Source organism: Tiliqua scincoides, chromosome 2 (assembly GCF_035046505.1).
Source record: "Tiliqua scincoides isolate rTilSci1 chromosome 2, rTilSci1.hap2, whole genome shotgun sequence".
NCBI classification, from domain to species: Eukaryota; Metazoa; Chordata; class Lepidosauria; order Squamata; family Scincidae; genus Tiliqua; species Tiliqua scincoides.
Window position 1 is genome coordinate 16085980 of NC_089822.1, and position 20902 is coordinate 16106881.

At 41.8% G+C, this 20902-nt stretch overlaps 1 protein-coding gene across 3 annotated transcripts in view; it reads right to left on the bottom strand.

Moving 5' to 3' along the window:
• The window catches only part of CPLANE1 (ciliogenesis and planar polarity effector complex subunit 1), a 114028-nt gene that overhangs the window by 59722 nt on the left and 33404 nt on the right, over positions 1–20902 (bottom strand). For all 3 annotated transcript variants that reach the window (XM_066615229.1, XM_066615227.1, XM_066615228.1), the window contains 9 exons: positions 20475–20614; positions 18085–18302; positions 17222–17386; positions 14870–15008; positions 10992–11101; positions 9956–10117; positions 9694–9802; positions 9299–9602; positions 4097–5045 (listed from right to left, as the gene is read on the bottom strand). In XM_066615229.1, the coding sequence (XP_066471326.1) occupies positions 4097–5045; positions 9299–9602; positions 9694–9802; positions 9956–10117; positions 10992–11101; positions 14870–15008; positions 17222–17386; positions 18085–18302; positions 20475–20614 (2296 nt within the window). The remainder of the gene's footprint in view (positions 1–4096; positions 5046–9298; positions 9603–9693; positions 9803–9955; positions 10118–10991; positions 11102–14869; positions 15009–17221; positions 17387–18084; positions 18303–20474; positions 20615–20902) is intronic.

The following is a 20902-nucleotide window of genomic DNA, read 5'->3' on the forward strand; positions in this document are numbered from 1 at the left end:
ACATGAGGTCTGGGAAAATTATCCCCTTACCCCAACATGACCACCAGCAGCTTCCTAACCTGAACTGAGTATAGCACAGCCCACTGCAACCTGGTTGCACCAGCACATTAGGACTGGGCTGCCCATCTGTCAGCAAACATACAAAAAGCCTTGATCCATAGGACCATCAGTGAAGCAAACAAGGGAGTGGTATCAAATTATTCATTCAATCATGCACTATAATAGAAGGAGATTTGCAACACTGACAGACTCAAGTTAATTAAAAAAAAAAAAAAAGGTGGCTGGTGATAAAGTTAATGGCATGTTAATCAAAGTCATCACACCAAATAAGAGTCATCTGGTAACAAATGAAAGGTACTGTTCCTACAAAGCGCAATACTGTATCAGGAATCAGTTTGAACAAATACATGTGAAAAGTCGGTATTATTGAGTTCAAAATGTAATAATTCCACAACAACCATTACACATAAACAACAGTAGGGACACAATGGGAAAGAGAGAAACTGTAGGACTTTTCCTACAGCACGTATAGTGACATCAGTACGTACTACCTTTTCTTCAAAGCATCTTAGACAAGAAGAAGCACCAGGGCTTGGGGCCCATGTTAATGCCTAGGCCATTGTCTTTCCTAAGGCCCTGAAAGTTATTATGAAACATGTCACAATAAAATGCCGCTCTTTAAAATTTAGCATTGCACTGTTTTATTGAGTACTTCCTGAAGAGATTGAACTTGTAGGGAGACATGCTCAATTCTAGAAGATAGCCAGAATGGATTTTCCAATCATAATTGACTGTTCTGCCATCAGGGTCATTAAGGAATTATCACAGAACAGCAATTGCAAGATTTTACTATACCCAGGGCTACAGATATGTACCGGCGGCCCTGGAGGTTTATGAAGCGAAGGTCGTTAACACAAACCCTATATGGTGTCCCGGTCTGGTTCAAGTTGTTAGATAAAGTTATAGAGCATGTTAACCTACTTTTCTTTGGAAAATCCTAGGCATGCCGTGCTGTGTCCCCTGTACTGTTTTATGTCTTGAATCTGGTCTTATTAGGTTGAACATACTGGCATGGCTAAGATTTGCAAAATTCTAGCTCGGTGTTGTCTTTAATGTGGCTAATTATCATTTGATGCACCAATTGGTATCAGACACAGTCCCACCATATGGGATCACTGTACTGTTTGCAAAGTTGAAATCTAAAGGTCTTGATAATCTTGAAATCTTAAAATCTTGATATTGAGAGGCTGGGCATGATAGGTCAAACTACAGCATTATAACCATCAGTGAGAGAACTCGATATTGATCACCAAGAGCAAATTAGTATGGCTAAAACTTCCTGTTCTTCATTGCACTTCCATATACCTATTCAGTTTGGTAGGATGCCATCTTATCTACCTGCATAACCCACAGCTAAGAAGAGCCTTTATGTTTGCAAGATGTAACACCCTTCCTTCGGCCCTTTTATAGGGACGGTATAAGGGGTATAAATACCCCTATCAGCAAAGCTACGTCCCTGCGGTCTAACTTACATGGAGACACTCGAACATGTCTTCATGTTTTGCCTCTTGCACAAACCTCATCGCTAGAAGTATCTTATGCCATTTTGGCACATCTCCAGAGATGGGTGGAGGCGGATATGCTGTGTGCCCTTTTGTCAACAGAGGAAGGAGAAACTCTTGATAATGTTGCCCTTTTTGTCTATATAGTTATGAGTTCTGGGGAAATGAAAGTGAAAGTTTGGTTCTGTAACAAGCTAGCTTATAGGGTATTTCTGACTATTAGGTTCCAATCTTTGGGTGTGTATCATGTGATTATGGATTTGCTGTGTGATTTTACTTATATATTGTCATGATGTATATGCCAATAAAGGTCTCATCATCATCATCATCATCTCCTTTGTTTTTTTATTCAGTTGCTGACAGCCTTACGGCCCGATCCTATCCAACTCTCCAGTGCCAATGCAGCCATAACGTAGCCCCAAGGTAAGAGAACTGTTCCCTCATCTTGAGGAGGCCTCCCTGACTGCCTCCCAACAAGAAACAGTGTGCCCCCTACTGTAATGGCTGCACTGGCACTGGAATGTTGGATAGGATAGGGTCCTTAACTATATTTTTCAGTTTGTCCTTTATAGAAACATGCCCAATATTTCACAATCAATTTTAAAGTAATTCCACAGGTACGAGGTATCTGTATCGTTAAGGTGAGTGGGTGCCTTGATATTCTATCATTATATAATTTGAGCATTTCTATTTGTCATAAAATAAAGACAATTCATGTGGTTGCTTTGCAGTTAGACATGGAGAATCTATTTTGTGAGGGGCAAATCTGACCAGTTTATATAAGTTTTAAAATGTTACACTGCAGTAAATGCGTCAAGAGGTTTGTAACTGTTTCCTGCTCTCCCCCCCCCCCCCCCACTAGGCAAAAAATCCCATATATTTTAAATTTCTCCTTTTGGCAGCTTGGGTTACGTTTAAAATTCAATGATACCACACTGACCTTTTTTTGGTGTAGTGAAAACTGATTGTATAATTTAAAAAAATACAATGATAATTGTGTTCATGCTCCCTAATGAGAGCTGATGCACAGCCCAATCTTATCCAGTGCTGGCAGAAGTGCTGAACTGAGAAGGTTGGAGGTCTTCCCAGGTTAAGGGAATATTTTTCCCTTATTCCAAGTTGAGCCTAGCCTGCTCATTGGGGCTACTTAGAACTGCGCCAGCGAAACCACTGGCGCAGTTCTGTGAAGCCCCATATAGGGCTTCCAGACCCAGGAAATGAGTTAGTATATGGTGGAGGCTAAGAACTGCACTCCTCTCCTGGGCTGAAGGGACCCTCTATTCCCTGCCAGGAAACACCTCCTCTCCGCCTCTGTTCTGCCTGCCCCTGTGCTGCTCAGCGCTATACTTACCAGCACCTTCAGCTTAATTCAGTGCTGGCAGGATGGTGCAGGCAATCAGTGCTTTATAGCATATTTGTGATGGCTAGTACTGGCACAGTGGTCACTGCACTAATGCTAGTGGTCCTTAGGATTGGGCTGTCAGTCTCTTAGACACGACACTCTACCAGACGTCAAAGTTCCCATTTTGAATAATTCATTTAAATAAGGGTGTCAGTTTGCGACTTGTGTCTGTTCAGTGAATTTACTCCTGCTGGAACCAGTTTCCCAAAACAAATATGACTGTCTTGGACTGAGTACAGGTTGGTCGTCAGTATCTGTGGTGGAACCATTCCTGGACTTCCCACGGATAACGGAATCTGTGGATAGGGGCCATCAGAGGACCTTCAGACATGATTGGAAGCACTTTTCTGACACCTCCTGCTTAAAACCCAAAGTCAGAAGGATCGTGAGGCCTCGTTTTCATGGTCTGCATTCATACTGAAAATGAAGATCAAGTGAGCTTTTGCCCTTCTGCTCCACGGGAGGTTTCTGTCCTCCCTCAGCTCGACTTAGGACACCTGCGTTACGGTTTGACAGGTGTACTGCCCAGTCAAACTCCCCACCTGACACTGTCCTCGGAGCAGGTTGCGCCCGGCCTGTGCTGGGTGCTTGGAGCCAGAAGCAAGAGCCCCTCGGGGCTCGCCCCCCGCCTCACCGGGTAAGTGAAATAACAATAAGAGTAGGGGGTTGGATTTTAGAAATGGGCTATGCTGATTTTAGAAACAGGCTATGTGATTTTAGAAATGGGCTATGTCAGAATGCTAGATACAAGGGAGGGCACTAGGAGGCAGTTCTCTTGTTATTTGGTGTACTCCCTGGGGCATTTGGTGGGCTGCTGTGAGATACAGGAAGTTGGACTATATGGGCCTATGGCCTGATCAAGTGGCGCTGTTCTTAAGTTCTTAAGCACCTTCCGATTGTGTCCAGGTCAGACAAGGCATCTGGCACCTTTGCTGAGTTAATTCCGCAAGTGCCAAACTTGCGGATAAAGAGGCCCCACCTATATGTGGATGGTGTAAGCTGCTCACTCTGTTAACAATATTAAAGATATTTATAAGTATTATAAATGTCTTTCTATTTTCCAAGTTTGTATACTTGGGAGAGAATTTAAAATGGCAAGAAGTTTTATCAAAAGTTAATACATCTTTCTTACTTGTAGGTACGGGCTTTGCTTTTGTGATTCATTGCAGTACTGCTGTTCTAAAAGCCACAATGACGTTAGGATGGCAGTTGCAGATGTTTTCACATGCATCACTGACTGGTACTCCTGAAATGGTTCTGCTGAGATGGGATCACAGAGTAGTCTCCTGTCAGACCATCTGATCATCCATTCAAGCAAGGGTGCAATACTGTTAAATTTGTACTTCAGTTCTGGAGTTGGTTCTTCTCTCTGTATAACATCATTCACCTGAACTGCTTTGTAGATATATTTATAAACTGGAGATGATAGGGGGAGAGACGATGCTTGTTCAGAGAAATGCTGAGTAAATACAGGGGTAAGAGTAATTTCTTCACTGGAATCTTGTGCTCCAAAAATCAACTGCTGGTTTAGACCAAATAATCCTCTTCGTGAAGTGAATCTCATCACTGAACTATGGACAGAATGTTCAACTGGTTGTTGAATGCAAATGGGAAAAGTGTGTTTTTTAGAATCAATTTTCTTTTCATCGTACAAAGAAGCTGGTCTAGAACCACTGGTCTCAAAACTAAGGTCGAAGCAAGAACCAGCTCGAAACACGTTTTGACCTTTTGTTCCGATCTGTCGACGTTTCAGTGTTGTATGAACATCAAAAAAGAGAGAATTGAGTTCATGTTCCCTAAGGAGTGCTGAAAAACTTGTCAAAAATGGAATGATCAAGTTTCTGTGATTTATTAGATCTCTTTCAAGCAAGTAAGTCAAAAAGAGATCTAAAAACTTTAGGTATTCATCATCATCACGTTCAAATTCCCAAACACCAACCAGAGGCAAATCATTATTATGCTGATTATGAAAATCTTTTTTGTTCTCTCTTTTGGTACTTCTTTCTTCAACACTGAAGCCTCTGGATTTTTCAGTAGTTCTCTTATGTCTTGCTAATTCTCCAGCATAGCTGGGAACTTGCCTAAAACAAGGAAAATCACAACCGTGCAGATTAAAAAGGACAGTCAAACCACAAATGAATTACTTTTCTTTCAAAACAGATTAATTAAATCCTTAAGACCTGTTTTCTAATATCAATATAAATAAAATAACTCAACAAATTTGTTGAGCTGTAACTGAAATCAAAATCATCCTGAATGATTGTTCTCAATTACTACCGTAGATACCCACCTATAAGTCAATCTCACAGATAAATCAAGGGCTGGTTTACAGCCAAAAATCATGGAATGTTCTATGACCCTGGGATAAGTTGGGGGGGGGGGTTAAACTTAGGGGGTTTCTGACTATAGTTTTGTCTGATGTTACCTGAGGTCAGATCCCAAAAAATAACCTACCAGCAATTGTTACCTAAGAACCATACAGTCTCTAAGTTAATACAAATTTGGTAAAAGATTATAAGATACATTTTTATTCTTTAACTTTTTAAATGCTGGTCCTCACAACATTTTTGTAAACACTATCAGAGTAAGTACACTGTAAACAACATACCAGTAGGACAGTGGTTCCCTGTCATAAACAAAGGGGGGTTTGGGTGCTTAGGGTTCATGGTTTTCCAAACCCTAAAGCCCTCAAGGCCCCTTGCCCAGTAGTACTGCCACCACTCTGTACATGCCAGTGCCTCCGTCCAGGGACACTGAGACCCTCTAGGCTTAATTCTATCCTTTGCAGTTACTGAGCTCTTTCTCCAATTAAAGCCTCAGTCCTCAAGTTACTAGACCTCAATGAGCACTTGGTAGCTTGCTGAACGGCTAGGCAGGATTCTGAACCTTTGTCCCCAATTAACAATGAAAAATACTTAGTAAAAGATATTTTAGTTTATTAAGTACATAAGGTTACACACTCTACAATAAGGCAGCAAATGCTAGAGGCATAAACATCTAGGAAACATATCAGCAATAAAATAATAAAGCTAGCTGGCTATCTCTATTAATACCTATCTCTCACCTGGATCAGTTACTCTTGTAGATTTCTTAGCTCCAAGGCTACCTATGGGGCCAGGTGCCCATGATGGACAATGGAGCTCACAGGCGTGCAGGAGGTTGCACCCAAAACTCTGTTCTTGGACCCCTCACACCCCCTGGGCACTCATTATTATACTTCTTATGCTAATAGTACTGAGGTGACTTCATACTTATTAGACTGTCCAATCGGAACCCTTAAGGAACAGAACCTTCTCAAGTTGGCCTGGTTGCTAACCCCTCATAGTTCTTACCCCTCCCAACTAGAGATCCACAGCTGCACTCAATCACCCTTGATAAGGCACCTCTCTGTCTGCTAAGGTGCTAAACATTCCAATTGGTTGTAATTCTTGTTATCTGTCCTTCCTGGCCAGCAAAGGAGAGACAACAAATCCTTTTATTTATTTATTTACTCACATTCCTGCATCTGGGAACTGCTAGCAACTTCTCAGTTACACTGTCTTAGTTTGGTTCAGGCTTCACATGCCAACTGGAAAAAAAAAACTGAATGATGGTAAAAAAGGAAGGTGGTACTCCAGAATGCTTTGCAAGGCCAGAAAGGCAGGAAAGGAGGTAGCTAGTTGGCTGTGAAAGCCCCACCCACAGTTAGTTTTTGGTCATCAATTCATGTATGAATCAGTGATTGAAAACCAGTGCAGTGAAAAAGTTGAAATGTAATATGGAAAGTGATCAATCACCAAGAATTTCTCAGGGCACTTCTGGTGCAAAACAGTGAAAAGGCATAGTCTTTAGTTTTTCAAACAGATAAAAAGAGAAAATACTGTGATGAATACATGAAGTATGGGTTTTCATATAGAGGAGATGAGGGCTTATATTATTCATATTAATTATAAACATTTAGCTGACATCTGGGGTACAATTTACGGAAATGGGCTGCAAAGGGTATGCAAGTGAAAAAAGATTGGGAACCACTGCAAGAGAACCATTAATCAAATTCTTCTTTAAGGTACCTGGTGTGTTATGCCAGAGGCTCCATATATAACATACAACTTATAACACAAAACTAAGAGTGTGCAATTCAATTCACAGCAGCAAAAAGGAATGACTATGAGTAAGTGCAGCTGCACATCACTGCAATCCTATTTACGGGACTTTGGCTACAATCCTAACTTGTGCTGGAACAGGCAAGTCAGGAAGCTTGTGCTGTATCCAGCACAGGATTGTGGCCAGCAGCAGCTTAGCCAGAGGCAAGGGGAAACTCTTCCCCTTACCCCGGGGTAAGGGCTGCTAGTCCTAATTGGTCTCCTCGAACTTGCACCATTTCTTGAGGTGGCACAAGTCCGAAGAGAGCGGAGTGGCTTGAAGCCGCTCCATTCTCCCCGGGTACGGGGGTTGGGATCTGGCATAACTGCCGGATCCCAGCCCCACCTCCAGCTCCCCACACGCCCGCCCCTCGGGGTCACCCATTGCCCTCCCTCCCCCCACCCAGGAACGCAAAAAATGCAAAAATAAATGCCTTATTAAAGATATTCTATCCCACTTTTTTATTCAAACAAGTCATGAAAGCGTTTTCAAAAAAAAAAATCCATAAAGAACCAATTCCACAAATAAACAGTACCAAAAACTAAGAAATCCAATAGAACCAACCAACAGTTAAATACCAATCATTAACTCGATGGATCCAAAATGCTCTTGAAATAAAAGTCTTCACTGGATGTCTAGAAGCGAGTAGAGAAAGGGCAAGTCAAGCCTCTCTGGGATAAGATTAAAATGATGGGGGTAAAAGGATGAGAGGGGTGCACTTTGGGAGCAAGCTTTCTCTGTAGTGGCACCACAATTATGGAATTCCCTTTCTGGGGAATTAAGAACTATTCCCTCTCGCATGGCTTTTCAGCAAGGGCTCAAAACATACTTGTTTTGTCTGTCATTTGGTTGATGGGTGGATATTTGCTCTCTATAGTTCTGCAATGGTGCTGTAGTCTGGCTGCTTTCCTGGACTAATTTGTTGTCCCCCCAATGGCTCAACAATTTGTGTTGGGTTTTGCTTTTTGCTTTGTTTTAATGTTTTAGTGTTTAATGTTAAAATAAATGTTTTAGTGCTTTGTTTGATGTTTCTTTTTTACTTATTGCTGTGACACATTGTACATTTATTATGGAACTGCTTCCCTAAACTAATTTGTTTCCCCACCCCTATGGCTGGATGATGTATGTTGGGTTTTGCTTTGCTTTAATGTTTTAGCGTTTAATGCTAAGATTAATGTTTTAATGTTCAGTATCAATTTTTTTCACTTATTGTTGTGATACATTGTATATGTCATGATAGTGAATGTGCTGCCTGAATCACCAACATCTGCACCTTTCATGGAGCAGGGTCTCCACATATGACCTAAATGAACAGGTAGGTTCATGGGGAGAAGAGCTTCGTGTGGCACAGAGTGACAGGTTGCAGTACTGTAGCTGAGAACTCTCCCCACCACCTAAGTACAAAGCCAGCTCGAGGCTGACTCAGCCTTCCATCCTTCTGAGGTCCGTAAAATGAGTACCCAGCTTGCTGGGAGAAAGGTAACATGACTGGGGAAGGTAATGACAAACCTTCAAAAATCGCCGCAGAAGCTGCGACACCCCAAGGGTCAGTAATGACTCGATGCTTTGCAAAGAGGACCTTTCTTTTTTCATGGGGGAGAAGAAAGTCTATGAAGTACCATTCAAAACCTGCACCTTGAATTATGATTCTTCTGTGCTTGGCACTAGACTCACAGGCCAATCCTGATGGATCTCCTTGGATCTGCGCCCACTACAGGGCGGGCACAGATTCAAGGAGGCCTGTGTCGGGTCTCCAAGACTGGGAAGGGGGTCAGGGTATGGCGGCAGGGTCTGCCCCATCTCTGCCCCTCCAGCCCTTCTACCTCCCCTGCCACACCTTCCCCCTGATACAGAACGCCTTCCCCTAGCCCAACCTCTCCCCTGCCTGCCGCTTGCCCGGAGCTCAAGGCGGCAGTCCTCTGACTGGCACAGGCCTGGCACAGACTGTAACAGGTGTGCCTTATGGCACATTTGCGACAGTGTATGCCGGCACTGGGCCTATGCACATTGCTCAGGACTGGACCCTCACTCTGCTAGGATTCCACATAGTATCCAAGCACTGATTTAGACTATGTACACAATTAGATTTGAATAATACTTTTAGAACCTGAGATTGTTCCAGGAAGAAGGTACTTCTCTGTCCTTCTCTGGAAGGTAGAGTGAAATAACGTGCTAAGGTATTATGAAAAAATGTTACTTGTAGTCTACTTACTTTTGAGGAGGAATATTATTTTTTGTGTCATCCATCAGCAAAGCTTCAGAGAATGAGTCTGCTGTTTCAGCATCACTGAAAACCTGAGAGATTCCTAAATCTGAAATTGTGCTTCTGCTCAGACTAGTCCCCAAAGAGAGCCTATCATAGCAATACGCTCCAGGATCTTGTGTTTCCTCTTCCAGGGGCTCCCAGATGTTTCTCTGAGGTGGGCCTATATTCCTTGTCACACGTTTTAAAGCTTTCAGATTCACTTTCATAGCAGTCTTTATAACTACAGACATAATTTCTTCATTGTTGGGTCCTAAACATAAAGAAGGACAGAAAGTTTATCATTACAGTAGAGTCATTAACCCATTTGGTTGTCCATTTCGTACTTCCTTCATGCATAGTACCTTTGACTACGCAGTGTCTAAGTCGCTGGTGCAGAGCACTGTATTTATCCCTTAGCGAGACTCTTACATCTTCAGGGTTAGGAAATGCTTTCACCAAAATTTCTGCCACCTGTACAAAATAAAAGTCATAATCACTATTGTTTCTTGGAAATTAACATTAAAAAGTGTCCAAAAATATTTGTGCACAATTGTGGATGTGAAAAAAGTATAGTGGGAAGTTGACCTCTTAATATTCCACACCTTCTGACAGAGGTGACTTTACCTTTTTGGTTGGTGGTAATTCTCCAATAAGGCTGAGAATGATATCCTGAACATGTTCCTCAACATTCATGAACCTCACAAAAGGAAGCATACGGCAAGCCCATTCCAATGCAGTGAGACAATGCTCAACGATACAAGCATCAAACTCAGACCTTGTACAGTCCTAATGAGAGAAGACTCTAATTAACTGGTCTGAAACTCAATCTGAAAACTGGTACTCAGAGACTCAAAATACATGTGATGGCAAATGTGTTTATTTAAACCCAAATCTTACTCAGATATGTATAAAATAGGAGGTAGGGACCTGATTTTAAGAGCAAGATGGGCACTTAATGGGCAAAGCCAAACCCAATTCCAACAGGAGGTTTATCTCTACAAGACTGTCACCTGAATTCCCTTTGTTGTTGCCCCTCCCCCAAATCTGGGTTTCAATACCTCACTGGGAGGAAGACTTATGGGGAGAGTTCAAAACCTCCACCATATATCTTTTGGCTTTTAAAATGGTCAAGCACAGTTGCTTTATAAGTGGCTGGGGCAGACCTGCTTCAGTTCAGATGGTCACTTAAATCATGATTTAGGATGTAAGCAAGATTTCCTGAGCCTTGGATTTGTGTACACAATCCCCCCCTACTGTCAATGACAGGATGAACATGAAAACTTGCATATTCAATGAAAAATTTTCATTTTTTGAAAAATGAAACCTTGTGATTCTGATTTATTTTCACAAACTACAATTTGAACAAACCATAGTTTCCCAAGTTCAGACACAACAGGAAATGAAAGTTAGTTCAAAAACACATGTGGTGGGGGAAGGATAAGGTGGACTTGATGAGCCTAAGGCTTGGACAGTATTTATTTTTATGTAAACCATGGTTCAGATGACTGTCTGAACCAGGCCTCTATTTTCTCTGGGTTTTTTGTACACAACAGAAAGTCATCATTTACTTTTTAAAAAGCTCTTTTAAGAGGAAGAAAAAGTTGATAGATATCCTCTATAATTCTTTATGGAGTTAAAAGTTTTGTGCCATTATAATTACTTTCTGATTTTCTAAATTCTCTCTTGCCGTTTGGTACCGTCTGCAGCTGTCAGATAACTTTTCACGAACATGAAGCATCCAACACAATGCACATAATTCTCTAAAGCACCCTGTGAGAGAAAGTCAGTTGGAAAACATTCTGTTCAAGACAAAACAGAAACTTCACAACACAAATTTCAATTAAAATAGTTCACTTGTAAGTAGAAGTATTATGAGCAACATTCCTCTTTAACAGTATTCAGTCCCTCAGGCTTTTGTTTTGCCAATTAAGCTTCAACTAGGGTTGAATTTTTAAAGAATGCATTACTCATCCTAAAATAATGAATTAAGACTAGATTCTCTTCAAACGAGGTCAGATTAATATACAAAAAGACTAACAATCTAATCACATCAAGCTGTGGAGTGTGACAGAGCCATTAGAGCAGTGTTTAAACAGTGGGTCGGGAGCTAATTTCAGGTAGGTCCCCATTCATTTTAATATTTTATTTTCAATATATTAGACTTGATGTTATCATGGCATGTGACTGCATTTGGGGAAATGTTACAGATTTGTACTTTTAGCAAGCTACTATAAGGGCAGGAGGTTTGGTCTAGAGGGTAGAGCCTCCATTCGCCTGAAGATAACATCCACAAGGTCAGCAGTTCAAGGCCACCGGCACCGTGCGACCTTGAAGCAGCTGACAAGCTGAGCCCAGCTATTTCCATCTGCTCTGAGCATGGGAGGATGGAGGCCAGGATGGAGGCCAGATCAGAACGAAACATCTGAATTGTTGTGGCTCTTGAAAGATAGAGCCTTCTTTCAATTGTAAAAATCCCTAATTTAAATTTAATTTAATTTAAATTAAATTAGGGGATTTAAATTAGCCTGCCTATGTAAAATAGCCTTGAATAAAGTCTTGAATAAAGACCAAGAAAGGCGGTATATAAATACCTGTATGTATGTATGTATATTCTTTTAACAATGACAGTCAATGGGACTTACTCCTAAGTGTGGGTAGGATTGTTAAAAAATTGCCTGCTTGATGATGTCACTTCTGGTGGTTCCTGACAGATTCTCATTATAAAAAGTGGGTCCTGGTGCTAAATGTGTGAGAACCACTGCATTAGAGAAAATGACCAGCAGTGATATGTGTGCTCCAGACTCACCTGGATGCTCCACTGACCCAGACAAAGTAGGTAGCAGGGGTGGTTCATGACTGGAAGGAGGAGCAGACTGGAGGTGGTGGATCTCAGCAGCAAAGGCACATGGCAGATACTATCCCCATGCTGACCCACCCCACCTATTTCCTCTTCCTGAACATATGACAACAAAATAGCTCACATCAACCTGAGAAGACCCATGTCAAAAGGCCTATCAAGTGATAAGTAAACAAGTTTTTTACTTATCTCTTATTGGCCTTCTGGTCACCCCCCCCCCCCGATCCACAGCATGCAGTACATGTGCTATTGGCACAGTTGCATTCTGCAGTGTGTGTGGGGGGGCACGACTAGGATAAAGCTCTAAGGTGCCCTTGACAAATATTTTAGGCAGTTTACGGCCTCTAGTTTAGAACAATGAGAAAGGCACTTTTGAATATATATGTGGCCTGCAAAGGTTAAACCTATCTATTTTCCTAGAGATTCTGGTCAGTACATGACTCTTAAAGAAGACTTCTTTACAATCAAGATGTGTTTGCAAATCCTGATCATGGAGTTGATATCACTTACAGGTCGGACCTCGGTATCTGCAAGAGTTCAATTCCAGAACCCCCCCCTGCCCCGCAGATACAGAAATCCACAGAAATTCAGTATAAAATTAAATTATTTATTTAATAGAGTTATAGCCTGCCTTTCCACTCCCGCTTAACAGTCCTCAGTGTCTTTAAATAGAAACACACCATGCAAAAATTTGGGTTCCTACCTTCGCAGAGCAAAACCGTACCATTTCCAATCTTCTAAGGCAGGGGTGCTCAATAGGTGGATCGTGATCTACCGGTAGATCGCGAGGCAAAATGAGTAGATCGCGGAGTGCCGACCCCCCCCCCTTCAGGTGCCTCTGGGAGGAAACGCCGGGAGTAAGGCCCATTGTACTCAATGGGGCTTACTCCCAGGTAAGTGTGGCTAGGATTGCAGCCTCACAGCCTAATCCTAGGCATGTCTACTCAGGAGTAAGTCCTGTTATACTCAGTGGGGCTCAAGGTACACCAACATACATTGTACACATAAATGTTATATGTTATGATGGCGCGAACATTGTAAAAAAAACTCTGGTAGATCTCCGGGCCTTGCTGGGTTTCAAAGTAGCTCTCGAGCCAAAAAAGTGTGAGCACCCCTGTTCTAAGGACTAAAAATAGCTCTAAAGACATACTTCTGGGTCTCCCAGCATCAGTATATATTGCATTCAGACACTAGAGGTGCTGAATGTAATGCAATGGAATTATTCTATTCCATTCCATTACTGTAAGGCAGGTCTTCTCAAACTAGGGCATCGCGATGCCCCAGCCTGAGGGCTCTGGCTTTTGCCCCCTTAAGGGGAGGGAGCAGGGGGGAGGCAGCGACACAATCCTTAGGACAGCATCGCTAATGGGGGCACAGGGACTGGCATGCACTTACCATCCCTGCTGCAGCCTCCCAGGAGTGCAGGAGCCCTTCAAGATCTTCCTCAGGGCTCCCCAAAGCTTAGAAAATGAAAGCAGAGTGATGGCGCTCCACTCCTGGTTTTGCGGAGGTGGAGCACAATTGCTCCGCTTTCACTTTCTAAGCTTTGGGGAGCTCTGCAGAGGGTTGCGAAGGGCTCCCCACACCCACGGGAAGCTGCAGCAGGAACTGGTAAGTCCCCCCTCCCCCTGCAAGGACTTACTGCAGCTCAAACTCTCCTAGAGAGTTTGAGAACCGCAGCTATAAGGCAATGAATTCAATTGATTTGGGCCCAGATGTAAAGTAGCCTATGAACTGCAATAATTAATGATTTGCTATACTAACATTAGTGTTTGATAACAATGTTGAATCAGATGACTCTTCACTCGGGAAACAAAAAATCCAAATCTTTCTTTCAGGAAAATTCATTCCACTTTGGGGATGTCTGCAGCAAGCTTCTAAACTCCAGGTTCTATACAGCTGTACTACATAAGTAGCAGCCTCCCAAAATACTCCATTGCCTGTGAAGACCATGCTGAATATGCTCAACTTGAAGTTACTGCAAATCCACATAATCTGTGGAAGCACTTGAAGTATGTACATTTGAAGGGTAAAAATGAAATACGTTGGATTAAGGTGTTTTGGATTCTTTGTTCTTGTATTCTTTTCAACAAAAGAACCAATATGGTTTGCAAGTTATTATACTGGACACCACAATCCTAAATCACAGCAAAACAAAGGCAATATGCTATCAGTAAAATAGTATGGAACCTGCCATCTTCTAGCTCATTGGTCAGACCAGGGCGGTCCAACTTCTGACAGCCAAGGGCCCACATGACTCTGGCGTCATCCTGACTACACAGATGCAGAAGTAATTTGCAGTGATGCGAAGATATCAACGTCTATTACTTCCAGGTTCTGAACTGCCGAAATCAGTCGGCAGGCTCAGACGGGAAGAGGCGGAGACAGTTTCAGTGGGGCTTTGTGACCTCCTTTCCGTACCGTTGGTGCAGTAGGGAGATCAAAAAGCCACTGAAGTGGAGGGAGGCGGTGGGTGGTACCTGCAGCAGAGCTTTCAAGGGACACCAAAAAGGGCTTTGTTATTCTAGCCTCGCTGGGCCAGACTAAAATCAGTACTCTCAGAATGGAGCATATATGGACCATGTTGTTACAAAAGGGTTACAGCAGGAGAGACCTCATCCACCTCTCCAATTTGCTTTCATTCTGATTGATAATATTTTGGTCTTTCTGCCAATACAAACCTATAGCTTTACATGAAACATCATCAAATCCATGGTCTCCAGAAGATACTGGCTTAAAGAATACTGTATGACATTTAGAATAACTGTGCAAGTTTTCCGGAAGAGCACTTAATGAGGGAAGAGCACCTTTCTTGTTAATCTGAAGATAAAGAGAAACCAAAGGTTACACAGAAAAATTTAGCTAAACCAACATCTGAGGGTCCATGTGAAACCTTAAAAGAGAGTAAGCAAAACAGGAAGAGTGATATGGCTATGTTATGGGAGTGACATGGGATGGGGAAGAGGCAGGGAAGAAACAAGGAAGAGAAAGGAGAGTGGTAGAGTTACTAATGGAGCTGGGATGATAGGAAGTAAGAGAAAAAAAGGGAAAAAACAGGAAAAGGGAAAGAGGACAACAAGGAGCAACACTGGATTTGAAAGGGTCAGCTATTTAAAGGATATATATATCCCACCTTTCCCTCCAAATAAACAGAGCCCTCAAGATGGTGGACATCATAGAGAAAAACAAACAAACAGTACAATGCAAAAAAAGGAAGAAAAAAGTGCAGTAACTTTAAGCAATCATAAGGAACAGTGCAATAAAATGCATTAAAACAGAATATGGAAAACAATCACAACATCCAAAAGCAACTTAGAAGGAAAAGGCAGGAGAAAAACAAAAGTCTTCAGCCTTTGTAAATTGTAAATCCCCAATTTGTAAGGCTTCTGACAAAGGGGATTTACAAAGCCTTCCACGCACTCAGGGGATGGGCCAGTTCGTACTTGAGAAAGAGATTTCTGAGATATTCTGCTCCCAAGATGTATAGGATTTAAAGTCCAAAACAATTACCTTCAGTGGGGCCTGTCACGGGGTGGGGCAAGTCCCTTCCCCTTTAAGATGGGCTGGGTCAGGTGTAGGGTATTAACAACTAAGGAATAAAACCTGGGGTTGGGTGCCTGGAAAAGACAGTGCAGGGGGAAGGAAGCTTACAGCTTGATAGTGGAAGCAATACTGAGATTTGTAAGTATAGTTTAGCCTCTTTAAGATCTTTCTTGTTTTTAAAGCTATTGTGTTGCATATGGAAATGTTTTTATGGAGCAATTGAACTCCCTTAAGTTTAATAAAAATCTTTTATGTAAAACATTTGGTGCAGTAATTGACCAGGGCATGTATGATATTGGGACCTGGCTTGGAGTAAGCAAAAAATAAATAAGCATTGCTCTTGAGGGTGGTGGAGGGGGATTGAGTCCTGGCTGGGTTGGTGTCTCCCCTGGTCCTTCCCTACCCCAAGGGCAATGTTTGTTACAGGGCCCAGAAACAGATCAGCAGACAGTGTAGTCGCAAAAGCAGCAGGTAGGCAAAGACAAATAGCCCCCTAAGACTATACAGGCCACTGCATTCTATACTAACAGTAAGTTCTGGACAGTCTTCAAGAGCAGGCCCATAGTCAGTGCACCAACCTAAGCTCAGCAAAGGCTCTCCTGGCCACTGGAGCAGAGGAGAGTCCAGGATGAGCCCTAAACTGAAGACCTGCTTCTGCAGAAGGAGCACACCCCGTTCAAAACATGCCAATATTTCAATGACCTGCATTTTGGATTTCAGAAGAGGATCCCTGTTTTGGCTGGATTTAATCTCAGCTTATTAGCCCACATCGAGATCCTCAGTTTCATAAAGCATTTCAGGCTTTCAACTGCTTCCCCAGCATTAGATGACAAAGAAGGCATCATCCACATATTGATGACATGCAACTCTAAACCCTTGAGGAAAACCTCTCTCAGTGGTTTCATGTAGATATTAATATAGGGAACAAGATGGAACCCTGTGGTACCCCATGTGTCAATATCTGTTGGGCAGGAAGAACTGGAACCATAACAAAATAGTGTCCCCTTGACCCAGCTCAACCAAACATCTAGAAGTACACCATGGTTGATGGTGTCGAAGGCCACCGAGAGCCCTAAGAGGAACACCCTCTCCCTATCAAGACCCTGGCGTAGATCACTCACCAGGCTGACCACAGCAGTTTCAGTCTCGAAGCCCAGCTAGAAGCCAAATTGAAATGAATCTAGATAAATTATTTTTTATCAGAAACAGGATGTTGGAGTCTGGTCTGTATTTCCCCAACATGGTGGGATCCAGGGAGGGTTTTTCCAAAGGAGGGTACATCACAGCCTGTTTTAATGCCACTGGCAACACCTGGAACAGAGATGTGTTAATAACCCACCCTACCTACTGTGTGTAGGGTGACAATGATTGCTCCAATTAAGGACACTGCTTTGTTATCCTTGAATGAAGAAACAAATGACAAATTAACTTCCACAGAAGTCAATGTGATATGCTTCTTGCAGAAGGCAGAATAAACATCATGGATATACCTTTTGCATTATTTTCCGTGTTTGTTTCAACTGCACAATATACCACTGGGCAGCAGGAAAAGAACAATGGGCAGCCTGGAAAAGCAGAAGGATTCGCTGAATGATGCCAGACAGTTTCTGTCGATAATTTCGCTCCATTCTTAATGGTAAATCAGAAAATTCTTCCTGAATATTGCAAAATTTAAATGGCATAAGAATTTGCAAGGCAGAACACTGTGTACTGTGCAGACTCACCACCCCAATCTAGATATTTGTGTTGGCTTTTTCTATATGAAGGATTGCAGTTCTGAAAAAGGATAATTTCTAAATGTCTATATTTTAAGTTCAAGCTGACCTCAATTAAATGTGTGTGTCTGGATGTATCACTGATCTTCCATATTCATAGGAGAGATTTTAGTGGCGACAACTGATCTACATACATAAACATACACTGTTGGCCTCGGTCAGCATGGAAGCCAACTAGGAAAGAGAGTTCCTTGAGCATCTGAGCTTCCAAACCAGGGAAGACAGGCAAAAATTGTAGTAAAATTGCTTCTTATGACACTGAAGTTATTGAGTGAATAAAAATTGCAGAAGGTGGGTTCTGATCTAACTGTAGTGGAAAATAAATAACAGCTACAAAATGTACAAAACTTCATAGCAAGGCAATCAGAATAATAATTAATGAATGTAAAAACACACTGTGAACTCAAGTGCCTTCTGAAAACAGCAAGGGCCGCTCTCAGCAAGGGCCCCTACCTGAGCAAAGGGCCCCTCTCATGAATTTTGTGTGTGTGTGTGTGTATTGTTACATTCACCCCCTTTTTAAAATTAGGAATTTTAAACTACAAGCAGTATTTGACAGGACTTCTAAAGAAGCTTACTTCACTAAGAAATGCTGGTTGAGGACAGTATAAAGGTGGTGCAGGAAGATATAAACCATCAGGCACCAAACCACAGAACTTTCTGCTAAGCTCCTTGGCCGAGTCCATCAACAGTTGAAATGGCTCTGAGAGAATGTCTGCTTCTGCCATGACAGCTGCTTTCAGTATTTCCTCTACTGAACTAAAAATGACATTGGCATCTTCCTCTTCAACAGAATCTAAAGAAAGCCAACAGAGTGAAAAATAAAATGACTACATTACTTACCGCTACTTGAAAAGCCATACCACTAAATCAACAAATACATTTTGTCAAAATCAAGAGTTTGCTTGAAGAATTGCAAATGTCTTGATTAATTGTTCAAAGAGGTTACGCTCTGCATTTGATTCTAAAGAGGTAGTAGGTATTTTGAATGCTGAATAGTTCACCTAAATAGCACCTAACAGTATCCCCATATTGTACTTTCAAGACCAACCTAATTTAAGATGACTACAAACTATTCCAAGAGTTTAAAGGACAGCCTGCATAAAAATTTTAAAAAGCTGATTGCAAGTTTTGTTTGCAAATATTTTACTCAGGGGACTTACAAAGAGAAATTTCATTCCAAAAGGAAACTCCCTTACTTTCACCAACAATCACCCTAGTAAGCACACTAAGGGCCCAATCCTACTCGGAGTGCACCGACTCACTGCTGGCGCGCATTGTCGCAAACATGCCATAAGACAAACATGCATGTCACAATCATGCCATTCTAGCACACATTGCTAGAATGCCTGGATCCAAGGAGATGCATTTTACAGCTGATCTTTCATACTAACAACTTGAATGGATTCATCTAGGAAACTGGCTTACACCTAGTTATAGCAGTGTTTGATCTAGTCCAAAGGCCTCTAAAGTATGGCCCACAGCATAGCAAGAAAAGCCTCTTGGGCGAGGTGGTGGCAAGGTCTTACTATTCTGCCCTGCCACCTCCCATTGTTGCATCTGATCTTTGTAGAACCTTGCAGCAGGCAGCCACTTTCACTGCCGATCACCCCAGAAGGCTCTGCACCCCGATTTCCTGGGGGAAGCAACTGCCTGCTGTGAGTTTCTACATAGTTTGGGTGCAACAATGGGAGGCAGCACGGCAGAACAGTAAGGCTTTGACACTACCGCCGCACCAGAGAGGCTTTTCTTGTTGCGCTGGATACAGTCCATAGGCCATAGTCTGGAGGCTCCTGATCTAGTTCAATCTGCCTACTTTAACTAGCAGCTCTTGAAGATCTGTCAGCAGTTTTATCTAGCTTCACAACCATTTTAACTGGAGATGCCAAGGACTGAATCTGAGGTTTTCTACATGTATATGCACTAGTACTGTCTTATAGTCATGCCTCTGGTGACAAAAGGAAGGCAGTTTCAGGTTTAATTCTACCGATTACTATCACAATACTCTTTTTTTTCTAAATGGATGTTTTTACTACATGTTACATTTTATTTTAAAACTTTCTAACCCCCCCCACCATTACCCCTTTCCACTCCAAATAAGAGCACTCAAGATGACTTACATCATAACACACTAAATGACAACAACATTTCAATCAAAAATGGTATACCAAATAAAATAGCAACTTTGGTACCATACTGAATGTCTAATTTTTCACAAGGGAGAAACTGTAGCTCAATAGAAGAGCATATGCTTTGCGTGCAGGAAGTCCCATGTTGAACTTCACACAGAAGGGAAGGAAAAGCCCAGGAGCTGTTGCCAATCATAATTAGTAAAAAGAAAAAAAGAACCCTACTAGGCTTTCATTCATAAGGTTGCAAGCAGTATTGACAAGCCAACATCATGGCTGTCTCTGAATACATCCAGCTCTGAGGGAATGCAACCTAACTGGGTATATAATGTAAGATTACATAGGCCTAGTGGTCACTGAGTGAGTTGATAAAAGCTGAATTCGGACTTTACCACTATAGGAAGAGATTCACATAATTGAGTGCTTCTCCATTCAAAATTGTAGAATAAAAAACCTGCAAACAGAAATGTAGCTAAGGAAAAGGCTAGACTAGAACCTTTCTCCTTGACATCTAGCTTTCTATCTGCAGAATCATTTGCTTTTTTTTAATGGAAAAGCATGCAATCATGTGAAATTTAACCTGTAATCTCATGTGATACAACCCAAACACCAGACTACCATCTGAGTGAAAAGTGGCTATAGTTTCTTCAAAAGAAGCAGGAGTGGTAAGAATTATAGGAGTATGCAGAAACCCCAAATAGACACAGAATAAAAAGCACTTTTATTAGCAAATCTGACCGTGTTCCATTTATGGAAAAATTCAGAAGTCTAAAAAGCATTGCATTTGCAGAATACCATCAAAAAGACTAAAAGAAAAAACAGATATAGAAATGGCATACCTGTAAGTTGCTTGCATCTGGGGTCTCCTTCATTTGATGTTTCATTATTAACAGGATGGCCTAAAATAGACTGTAGCTTTCCTTGAAAGATCTGTGTTGGACTCAAGTGAAATGGTAGAGATAGTTCTACTTTCTCTGACCTGAAAGCATATCAGAGTAAACAAGGTTGTTTACACAGAGGCCGGGCACAATAGTTACAGGCAGTTGCATATATGAACCTGTAATACAAGAGAGCTGAAACCCCCCATTTTGCTTGGTAATATTACCATGGCCAAATGTTTAACAATTGGATTTGTCAGGTTAGCTCTTGCTCCTCATCAATTAACACTGGTACAGTAGCAGTACTTCCAAAAAATTTTATTAGAAGTTTTACAACAATGAGTCAAGGTTGCAAATGGTTAAAAGTAAGTATTAAAGTATACAGGTGG